This window comes from Ziziphus jujuba, chromosome 3, assembly GCF_031755915.1.
Source record: "Ziziphus jujuba cultivar Dongzao chromosome 3, ASM3175591v1".
Classification (NCBI taxonomy): domain Eukaryota; kingdom Viridiplantae; phylum Streptophyta; class Magnoliopsida; order Rosales; family Rhamnaceae; genus Ziziphus; species Ziziphus jujuba.
In genome coordinates this window covers 5,317,015-5,328,738 of record NC_083381.1, presented here as the reverse complement: position 1 = coordinate 5,328,738, position 11,724 = coordinate 5,317,015, and the positions used below count along the sequence as shown (strand labels likewise).

At 32.6% G+C, this 11,724-nt stretch overlaps 1 protein-coding gene across 5 annotated transcripts; it reads right to left on the bottom strand.

The window, feature by feature from the left end:
- Window positions 1-629: 629 nt before the first annotated feature.
- LOC107422006 (methyl-CpG-binding domain protein 4-like protein) lies at window positions 630-7,831 on the bottom strand. Of its 5 annotated transcripts, none has more exons than XM_048477476.2 (4): window positions 6,818-7,831; window positions 2,170-2,199; window positions 1,445-1,637; window positions 630-1,021 (listed from the first exon to the last, which is right to left on the bottom strand). In XM_048477476.2, the coding sequence occupies exons 1-4, from the start codon at window positions 7,676-7,678 to the stop codon at window positions 939-941; spliced, it is 1,167 nt and encodes a 388-aa protein (XP_048333433.2). In that variant the 5' UTR covers window positions 7,679-7,831; the 3' UTR covers window positions 630-938. The 5 variants fall into 5 exon arrangements, with proteins under 5 accessions (XP_048333433.2, XP_048333435.2, XP_048333434.2 ...); XM_048477478.2 differs by having other exon boundaries at window positions 1,441-1,637; window positions 6,818-7,830; XM_048477477.2 differs by having other exon boundaries at window positions 630-1,056; window positions 6,818-7,830.
- Window positions 7,832-11,724: the final 3,893 nt, after the last annotated feature.

Below are 11,724 nucleotides of genomic sequence, written 5' to 3'. Positions count from 1 at the left end.
TTGTGATCTATAGAGGAGCTGAAATTTCTACATTTTTGAAAGAATGGTGTTGGTTTTATATGAGAGTATTAGTTTTTGAATAAAATTTGTCTTCCAAAGGGTGTTTATTGAAACTCCTCACCTAATAGCTGTTGATTTCAACAGTCTCTAACTATTATTTTAATATTTTTTCAAATTTTATTAATTTTTTAATCCTACTCATTACATCAACTAATAATACAAGATATAATGTTATTGCAATATGCCACGTAGAAAAAAAATATTTAATGGATAAATCACTCCATAAGAGTGATGGTTAAAATTTTTCAAATCTCAAATTCTATTTTGTATTTTTCTTTAACATAAGGGAGTCTAACTAGAATTTTTCTTAAAATATTTAGCAAATTCTATAGTGGATAGACACCAAACAGTAGAGTATTTAAGGTAAAAAAGTCATATAGTGTTTGAACTATTTATTACTACATGCTCTTTTAATAAATTTTTAATATGATAAACATAAATTGATATGGTTTTAAAATGATTGATATGTGGTATTTTTTTTTCGTTATTATAACTTTTACCGCTTGTTAAAATGTTTGTAAAAAAAAAAAAAAAACCATACTGAAATAGATAATCTAAAGACAACATGATTTTATCTCAAGATGAATTGCGAAATTATTATTATTTTGCAGTAGAGAGCTGTAATTAGCTAAGAGTACTGCATGAGCGCATACAATACATACCGAATTACTCCCAAATATCATACCCTAAATTACAAATTTCTACCTTGTTTCTAGCAAGATTCCAGCCATGTTCATTTACAAAATTGAACAGCATACAACTGCTGTTTCCCATATACAAAATGTTCCAAAATTCATATAATTGAAAACATTGATCCCCAAAAGCATGGAAACTAGTTCTCAATTACATACGTCCGTGTTCTTAGACAAAATTGCTTTTCACAGTGTATTACTAATTCCCCTGAGATATTCCCAGTATTCATTCAGCTTGTGATCGTTAGGTTTTACCTGGTCCCACTTTCCTGTACAAAATATTGCGTATGCATCAGCTCCATACCTAACGAAACAACAAAAAAATTAGAAAAAGGATAGTACAGCAGGCAAGATATAACTTAAGAATGCTCTGACCTGCAGGGAAAGTAAAAAGAGAAATAGGACTACTGCAGGCTTAGGCACCAACTCGTGCAAGTAGAACTAGGCAAAATCTCAATTACTAATATGATAAAATTGACTGTTCAAATTTCGTTGGATCATGGATTTTTTTTTTTTTTTTTTTTTTTTTTGGGGGGGTGCGGGATCATGCATGTATTTTAGTGAGAAATAGACAATCAAACGTAATGCAGCTTATGTTCCATAGGTTCCACAAGCATCCAATTTTAGAACCCCAAAAATATTAGGAAAAGAAGAACAAAAATTGACCAGTTCAAGTTTTGTGATTTACTTGCCCACACCATGCAACTGAGTCACATAGGTCCAACTTTCCTCCAAATACTCCTGAGACAAGCGTTTTATCGCCACTGCCCTCTTGTTTTGTAGACCAAGTGATTCTATAATCTTTTCTATCTCTTCTGTTGCAACTTCAGTAGCAGCTTTTGCATTGGGACACAAAGTGAAGAGATCTGATATAACCTTTCTTGTCTGCAAGTAGAAATAACCTTCTTTATGCAATTGAATCACACCAATCGGTACAAACAAATGTCAGTCACATATACTTTATTCACCCAAGGATCCCCATCACTAACTCAACCAAATATCTAAAACAACTTATCCAGGTGTTTAACCATAATAGTAATGATTATATCAACACAAAGGAGATGAAGCAACCTCTGACATATCAACAGATCTAAAAATGATCACCAAAATCTTCTTCTTTTCATTTTACGTCTAAATTTTAATATTTTGTTAGTACCAAAAAGAATCTTTTTGTATACCTATTTGAATCCAATTTTATTTTATCCAATTTGGAATTGTATCTAACATGTTGGGAGTTATTTAGCTACTCTGTTCACAGAAGCAATAATGGTAAATGGCCGGAGCAGTTGGGAAATAGTAAAGTGCCAAAAAGAGCTAGCTATATCAAAGTAATATTGGAGTTGAGATACTGGTATTGGACTTATCAATTAATTCATAACCAGTCATCACAACCAATATCAATCCGAACTTCCTTTACCTGTAAGAGCACATCTTGGAAGATTGAGCGCTTGTTTAGAAAAATTGACGTAGTGCAGTAACCAAGAAATAGAAGAAATGGAGAAGAACAGAGAATTTAGAGAGAGAAATCAACAAGTTAATTCAAAATAATCAACAATAGTGCCTAAATGAGCGTTATTTATAATAAACAACCAATTAAAATTAGGAAACTAAACATAATAAAGAAACCTAATTAAACTAGGAAACTAAAAAATAATAAGCATCATAGAAATAATAAAACTACTTTCAAAGCTTATGCCTAACATAAGTTTTTAATTTCCTCATGGATCTCCATGTAAAATCACCTAGGTTTCTTTCCACATCCAGAGCCTCATGCCAGGCCAAGGAACCCTTTAAACCAAACCTAAATGTCGTTCATATCAAGGGGGAACAAAAGTTTAATTTAAAAGTAGAACAATAGTAAATTAACTTCAACAATGATGGCATACAGCTACATCAATTACTGATCTTTCATGTTTACAACACAGAGCCAGACATCTAATTCAATCTCAAACCCCACTGAAAGTAAAACTTTGAAACCTGCATTTGGCAGGATACACAAAAGCAAAGGTCAAACAAAATCCTCTTTCCAATATCAATAAAAGTTATCCTTATGACCAAGTGACAGAATTTAAACATAATGTATTCTTCATGTTATTGAACCTTGAACAAGGAATAATATATATAAACAAATATAATCCAGGAAGCAACTAAAATTAAAGAGAAACCTACTGAACTTCAACTAATAATAAGTCCTAAAAATTAAATGTGAAAAAGTAATATTATGACTTAAAAGAATTTTTTTTTTGGGGGAAAAAAACTTTAATAAAGATTTATAGATAATACAAAACCGGCTCTTCAACTAGTTAAACTAAATATGTCCAAAAACAATAGTTAAATTAAATAGTAAGAATTCTTTAAATTAAATAGTAAGAATTCTTTCTGTTTATTTATTTATGAATCAGGTTATATTGATATCTAGAAAATACACAATGTCTTGTTGTGCCAAAAATCAACAAGTCTCCCCTTCTCTTTTTATTTTTCTGGTTTTTAATCTGAAATTTAAGTAAATTTCCTAGAAAATACTAATTTTTGTCAGTTTACTATCCTAACTCATTATAGATGTCTAATAAATATTTTGATTTATAAATTGCATTTCAGCGAAAAGTCTTCTAAATGTTTAATAACTATACGTATCAATAAACTGCATTTCTAATGTTAACACATATCACATATCGATTTAATGGATCTGTCTATTTTACTTAAGGAGATAATAATCTAAGTCATGGGCACCTCAGTCTGCATAAACTTTGACAAAACAAATACATTCCATGCCAAAATCATGAAGAATTTTCTGGAAATTGGCAGAAATGTGGCGGACATGGCTCAACCTACTGCAAAGACAATCTTGTATACCTTGTGTACACCTTGAATGTTAAATCATGGTGATGATTGGAGGTCTCTAAGGAGGTTTTGGAGACCCAGAAAAGGACTCAATCACATACAATATGGCCGATTCTAAATCCATATTGTCTGATGATTTTGCAAAACCCTATAAGTTAACTTCAATTTAAACTATTTTTGGACATAAAAATATAAACATGCTAAAATTCATCGTACAATTTTTCTTCTATTCCTTTTTTTTTTTTTTTTTTTTTTAATGGCCGATTCTAAATCTATATTGTCTGATGATTTTGCAAAACCCTATTAAGTTAACTTCATTTTAAACTTTCTTTTTTTTTTTTTTTTCTCACTTCTTAATATAGTAGAATGGATTTTTATTGACCCAAAACCAAAAAAGCAAAAAGAAATTGTTCTAGGCTTGTAGACCCCAAGCAAATTGTCTTTCAGTATGTCAAGATGAGGGAAGAGGTGACTCCACCTCAACAAAGCCCCTCTCAGCATAGTCCAAATTCAGCCAGCTTGTGTGCAGCAAAATTGCATTCTCAGTGAAAATGCTAATGTAAAGCTACAATCCTGGCTCAGGACGATCAGAATTAGAAGAAAGTTCAAATAGGGATGCAACTCATCTTTGTCTTGACAAACCAGGGAGATAGCCAAAGCTGAGCCTTTCGACAAAACCTTTTTAAACACCCCATAAAAAACCCCAAAGTTCTGCACAAAAAATATTTCCTTTTCTCTAATTATTTCCCAGAAGCTATACGTCTTATGATAGAATTTCTACACCCATCACCATTTAGTTTAACGCAGTCAAGAGGAAAACACAATTGTCCTGTAATGGATTTCCCCAAGTTCACAACAGCCCATTCCTTAGCAAAAGGAAGGAAAAGGGCACAGAATCAAGCAAAGCTAATTTACAGTATTTGGTTCCCTTTTTCTTAATCCCCACTTCACCTAATTCTCTTTTCCAAGTTGAGTCAATTTTCACCAGTTTTGGAGATTGCAGTTGTTCACATGTAACATGGCAGCTTCCTATGTTCTTTTTTGTCTTTTCTTCATGATTTTCCATATTTATATGAGCTGCCTATTGCAACTTATCTTCTTGATCATTTCTACTATCACGATGACCAAATATTGCCACTGTCAACATATCACAGTGCATCCTTGTTGTCGCACCACAACAACTGTTGCCACTGCCACCATTATTTGCATTGCTACTTCAATTGCTTCCACAACACCACCTAGCCACTATTACGAGAGACCGCAAGAAACAGAAATGCCAATTTTCTAGATATGATAAGCAGTAATTACTCAAATTAGTATCTCAGAGCAGGAAAAATTATTTTAAAAAAAAAAAAAAAAAGGAAAACAAACAAACAAGGACGGCATGGCTCACCCTATTGCGATGACATCCAAAAGTTCATGTCAGCATACCATGCATACCTTACACCCTTTTGAATTTTAAATCAAGATGATAATTGGGAATCTATAAGGAGGCTTTAGCAGAACCAGAAAAGAAGTCAATCACATACAATACAGATAGTTCTAAATTTATATTTTTTGATAATTTTGCAAAACGCTAAAAATTAACTTCAAGTTTGACTATTTTGGGACCAGAAAATAAAACATGCTAAAAACTCATCCTGCACTTTTTTCTTTTGTTACTTTTTTGTTTTTCTTAAATTGGTATAACAGATTGTTATTGACCCCAAACCCAAAAACCGAAAAAGAAACTTTTCTAGACTTGTAGACCCTGACAAATACTTCTTCAGTGTATGTCCAGATGAGGGATACAGTGACTGCAGCTCAACAAAGTCCATCTAGCATAGTCCTAATTTGGCCAGCTTGTAAGCAGCGGAACTGCATTCTCTTAAAAATGCAAGGAAACCTTCCAATCGACTCAGGATATGATGAGAATTAGACTCAGAGTTCAAATAGGGATGCAGCTCATCTTTATCTTGACAAACCAGGGAGATCACCCAAAGCTGTGTAAACTTCCACTTCAACTTGATTATAGCCTTTGGACAAAACAAGTTTTAACCCCACATAAAAAGATCCAAGAGTTCTGTAGAAAAAAAATTCTTCTTCTCTAACACTTCACCAGAAGCTATGGAATGTCTGCACACATCAACATATAGATCCTATTTGGGATAGGTCTTGCTTCTTCATAAGTACTTCCTGTGAAGCTATTCTTTACTAACTTTGGTTAGAAGCTCTTCTAAAGGCCTGGAACACTTTAAAAATTGTCCAAACACTTATAGAAGCAGCATTTGAACCTTAACAGGCAAAATAGCTTTTCAGAAGCTATGCCAAACAGGGCCTTAGTTTAACACGGTTCGGACAAAGACACAATTGTCCTGTAATGGATTTCCCCAAGCAGAATTCACCAAACCCACCCCCCCCCCCCCCCCCCCCCCCTTAGCATAAGCATAAGGAAGGACAAAGACACAGCCACCAAGTGAAGTTAATATACAGTATTTCTATTCTCCTGTGAGAGGTAATTTTTACCGCTTTTGGAGATCATGGTTGTTTACATATAATATGAAAGCTTCCTATATTTAATTAGCATTCTTTTCTGTCCTTTATAAGGTTTCTTCATGAGTTTCCACATTCATATAATCTGCCCATGGTAACTTATCCTCATGGTCATTTCTACTCACAATCAACAAACATTGCCAATGTCAATATATCACATTGCATCCTCGTTGCACCACAAAAACTTTTGCCACTGCCACCATTATTGGCATTGCTACTTCAACTACTTCTACAACACCAACTAGCCACTATTTACTGCATATTGATTTAACATAAGCACCAAAAACCTTAATTGATGACTACTGATGGCAAATAAAGTCTACTACAATGCAACTGAATAACTAACCATGAAGAGATGCAAAAAATAAAAATATCGATCTTCTAGTTATGATAAGCAAGCTGCAGAAAATATCAATGTAAAAGCTCAAGTAAATTGACAATAAATACAGCAGATGATTACTCAAACTAGTAACTCAGCGTAGTAGTAAGCATTTGATACAATAAGTCAATCCATTATTATGAAACTGTATAATGCTTTTCAACAACCCAGATTTCAAAATTATTTGATGTAATCCTCAATTGCATCATCATCACAATGAAGAGTCAAAAACATTAAAATTTTGATAAAAAGCGGAAAAAAAAATTATATATATATATATATATATATCTAAATATAAGAAAAAGGAGCTGACCTGCAAGCCATTTGTCTTATTGAGGAGCATACAAATAACCAACACCCTCCATGGATCATGCGCATGGTCCTCTTGGATGAGAGGATCATCTTTAGATCGAGGAGGCTTCCATGTGTTGTCTTGGGTTTTCCTCCGGTAAGCCTCATTTCTCTTCTCGGAAGCAGACAAGTAGGTAGCTTTTTCTGGAGTTTTTCTTGGTTTTCTTTTCTTCACATCTTTGCCCTCTTTTTGGAAGTAGGGGGAGACAATTCTCTCCGACTTTTTGGAATGGGTTTTTCCTTTCTTCGCCTTTTCATCCTGATTTCGACGCTGCTTCTCTTCTTCTTCTTCTTCTTCTTCTTCTTCTTCTTCTTCTTCTTCTTCTTTCTTCGTCAGAACAGAGTGGTTTGGCCGCTTGTACCTGTACCGTGAAAGAATATCCTTAATCTTATTCTTCAAAAATATTCCATCGCTCATGCAGCTCTTCGCTTGGGGAATTTTGGGTTCCTTTTCTTCCAACCCCACAACGACATCGTTTGGCCTCCTCTTCTTCTTCTTCTTCTTTTCTGTTTCCTTCTTCGTCGAAACACTGCGTTTCTTCCGCTTATTAGTCTTGCCAGTGGAATCCTTGTCTTCCCCACTAACAAAATTCTTCTTCTTCTTCTTGGCTACTACTATTACAGTATCTGAACCAATTGGCGCTTCGACTTTGTGAAAATAAGGAGATACTACAACCCTATTACTGCAAGTGGATAAGGGTAGTTTTGGTATTGGATTCTTCTTTTTCTTCTCCCTCTCATTGCCTTTGCTGAAATACGGAGAAACCACCAAACCTTTGTCCTTCTTCTTCCTCTTCTTCTCGGTTATTAGCTCTTTTGACATCAGAAAAGATTTTGTTTTCGACCAATTTACCTCTCAGAGGCACCCTTTCTCCTTCTCCGGTATTGCCATTACTGGTCAGTTTTTCACTTATTTTCTTTCGTTCTCTACCCAAAATAAAAAGCATTCTTTTTGGGGAAAAAAAAACTAAAAAAAATGGAAATAGTATCAGAGATCATTAATAAGCGATAGATGCGCACATATTACACGTGTTTTTTAACCCAAACATATTGCACGTGTCTGGCAGTGGTGCTGTGCTGTACAACCTTTGCCGTATTAGTTAATTGTTCATTTTTATTTTAATTTCTTTCCAATTCCGTTAACGTTATGAGTGCCAAAATTATTCTTCAAATTTATTTATTTATTAAGTGATATGTATTATTAACCGATATATTTATAAATGAATTTTTAAATAGTAAAATAAATTAAAAAATAAAGTTAATTAAATTTTATTATATCACCTTTTATATCATTTGATTGATAAATATTATAAATATTTTGATAAATTTAATATTATTGTTTTAGGTTTATATATTATTTTTTGGGACCATTTTAGTTATCAATCTTTAGATTCTAAGATAATGTTTATCTTTACACTTATATCTTAACTTGCTTAAATTTCGTCTTTGTAGTTTGTGTATTTTTTATTTCATATACAATTTCACTTTTTTTAAGAGAAAATTTCAATTGCATTTTTTGAGTTTGCTATAATTTAATTTTGATTCTCCCAACTTTTATACATTACAATTTCAGCCTTTACTATTAATTACACACTTTTATAGTTAAAAGATGAAGGGTAAATTCATCTTTTTATGTATATATTTTTATATCTGATCGATGTCTCTTGAACTGTGTGTAAAGCTTGAGGAGCAAGCATACCATATCTAAAACAGACCATAAATTGAGAGTTCCATCTCCTATGGTGTGCAATTTCCTTCGTTGCCCTCCAGATCATGTGTGTTAGGCTAAGAGGAGGTACAATTGTGAGTAGGTAGAAGAAGAAGTGGGTAGATTTAGATTGTAAAAGAAGTGGAAATAAGTGGAGTTTGTTGAAGAATTTCAAGTGGGTTTAAAATGGCGGCTTAAATCCATGAACGATCAAGGTTAGAGTTTCTCTATTTCTTTTTTTTTTTTTTTTTCATTTTTTTTAAATCAACGTGTTAGCATATGCTTTGGAACATTTTATTGTTTCAAGGAAGCTTGGAATTTTTCCCCTTTTTTTTTTTTTTTTTTTTTGTTGACTATGTGAGTATTTTTTTAGTTAGGTTTTTAAAAATCAAAATAAACAAAAGCCATTAATCAAAACTTTTTCTTGATTCAAAATATCTAAACTTTAATTCAAGTAAAATGTGTGCTCAGAATTGATTTAGTTTCTTTAAATCTGATTTATCTGTTTGCACATTTTTTACTAAATTTTGTTGAAATTTGGATACCATAGTTCTAGCTTGTTAGATGTGTGCACAGTTTGAACCTTACTGCTGGGAAAAAAACCTAGCATAAGACACATTTGAAGCTAAAAGGGTCACGTTTAAAGCTAAAAAGATTAGTTTTTTTGTTCTCTTTATTTAGTTTGTTTTTGCTTAGTGTTTATAATGTAGGTTTTTGTATGGGTTTGATATAGTCTATTTGGTAAATGAAGCATATTTATAGTTTATCATTTGCTACTTCACAATGCACATTAGTAATAATGCATGTTTTGTATAGAATTTATACTTTATATGATTCTGAAACTTTTTAGTTTGTTTGAATTTGCATATTTTATTAGTTATGTTTGTTTATTACATTTGTGTTATGAATTGATTACTTTATAAGTTTTTTAACTTTGTCTTTTGTTTTGATTAGCATATTTTGTTAATTATATTTGCTTATCAATTTGATTTTATGATTGAGAATGTGATATATGATTCTAATTTTTGGTTTTTTTTTGTTTTTTGGATGAAGAATACATGAATTTGTTTGAGTTTGTCTTATGAGGTTTACATGCATATATAGTTATGCTTTTTTGTGTTATAAGAAAAGCATAAATCGTAATGCATTGATGCTGTAAAATATCTTTGTATTGAATTACAAGAAAATCCAAAGGTTTTGTTGCATGGGAGGTTTTTGTATTGCTTTAATGTTTGGAAATTTATTGTGTTCCAATTTGGACTTAATTAACATGGTAAAATACTTTTTTTTCCCTCACAAATAGCTTGAAAATTGTTTGCATGTTAATATAGGGTCTTGCTGTGATGTATATTAAGTGTATTAATTTAATATTTTAAAGTTTATTAATGTATGTTAAACATTCTTGAAAATTATGTTGTATGTTATGTATTAAAGTTGTTAATACTTGATATTTGCCAAGTTTTTATATTATAATGTAAGTTAGGAGGATGTTCATGTTGTAGTTTGTTTTGTTGTTGTTTGTTTTGTTTGTTTCGGTTTAATTTATTTTACAGTACAATATCGTTAGAGCTTAAAATTAGTTATTTAGGAGATAAGCTTGAACATTTTTGGTTGGATTGGGATGGATATAGCCATATAATTCTATGGGCAGATACTAAAATGTTAGTGTAGGTCTACTACTTGAGGAAGGAGAAACTATGAATGTATATGTTAGGTTACTATGGAAAAGCAGAGAGAGAGCTAAAATTGAAACTGATTATGAGTTATTGGATGTTTTTAAGATGTTTATGGATAGATGTATATAAATGATCAATTTAGATGTGGATTTATACTTCTAGCATGGGGTTTTGATCAGATTCTTACGTGACAGTTTGCACTACCCCCTAAACTGTACTCTTAACCCATCCCCAACCATGAAGCAATTGCTATGCTACCATTTCAACCCATCCCCAACCACAAACAACCTCCTATACCATCATTTGACCCCATGCCTAATAATCCTAAACCAAAATCTAACAAAGAACGTATCCCTTAACATGAATACATTTCCAATGAACCAGCTACAGACGATGCAGAAAATGATGAGGAATTTGATCCACATAAAAGTTTTAAATGGATTGATGATGATGAGGATGATGATGGTGCTGACAAGATGAGAACGTGATAGTAGACAATGGTGTTGATAGCAATGGAAGTGGCAGTGAGGTAGATTTATCATATTATGAGGTAGATGGTGAGGATTTGCCATTTGGGTTTGACTTTAAGGATGAGACTCCAGTTGCAAAGTTATCAAAAGGAATGAGTGGAAATGCATAGAAAACTTTAGCTAATAGGGAGATCAAAGTGGCATTATTTCAAGTTTTTGAGAATATGAAGGAGTTTGGAAAAGTCTTGAATGCTTATGTTGTACAAGAGGGTTTTAGGTTGATAAAAATTAGAAATTAGAACATAAAGGTTACTGCATGTTATGGGAACACTGTGAGTTGTCATTAGAGGATTCATGCATCTCCGTTGTATAATAGGATAACTTTTAAGATAAAAACTCATTTTAAAGAGCACATACATGAGAGGGTCATAGAGAATCCAATTGCTATAAATACTTGGATTGCCAGTCAGTTTAGGGATTGGTTTAGATTAAATCCAGATGCAAAGTATAAAACAATTACTGAGGACATGATGAAAAGGTTTGAGGATGAATGTTACAAACAGAAACTGTATAGGGTAAGAGAATTGCATTCGTTACACTTGGTGCTGACCATGCAAAGTGTTATCCGAAGTTACATAATTATGCTAATGTACTTAAGGTTGTGAATTCTGGAATAGTGGCATCGATTAAGTCAATAAGGCCTATTTTTTCTGAAAACCCTCTATATTGAGGTTTTTTTTTCTTAGTTTTCAAGCTAAAAAATCAAGTTGTTTGAATGGAATCAAACCATTTTTTGGTCTTGATGGGTGTCATTTTAAAGGGCCTTTTGGAGGGATTTTTGTAAAGTCCTACATCGGTTGAAAAGGGAAGCGAAGCATGCCATATAAGTGTAGCTGGATTGTACGATGCGTTTTGACAAAACCTTAAGGGCTGGATTGTAAAAGGATTCTCTAGACCCAAAGAGGACAATATCGAAAGCGGGTGGTCTAGGCTGTCACAGTTGGTATCAGAGCTG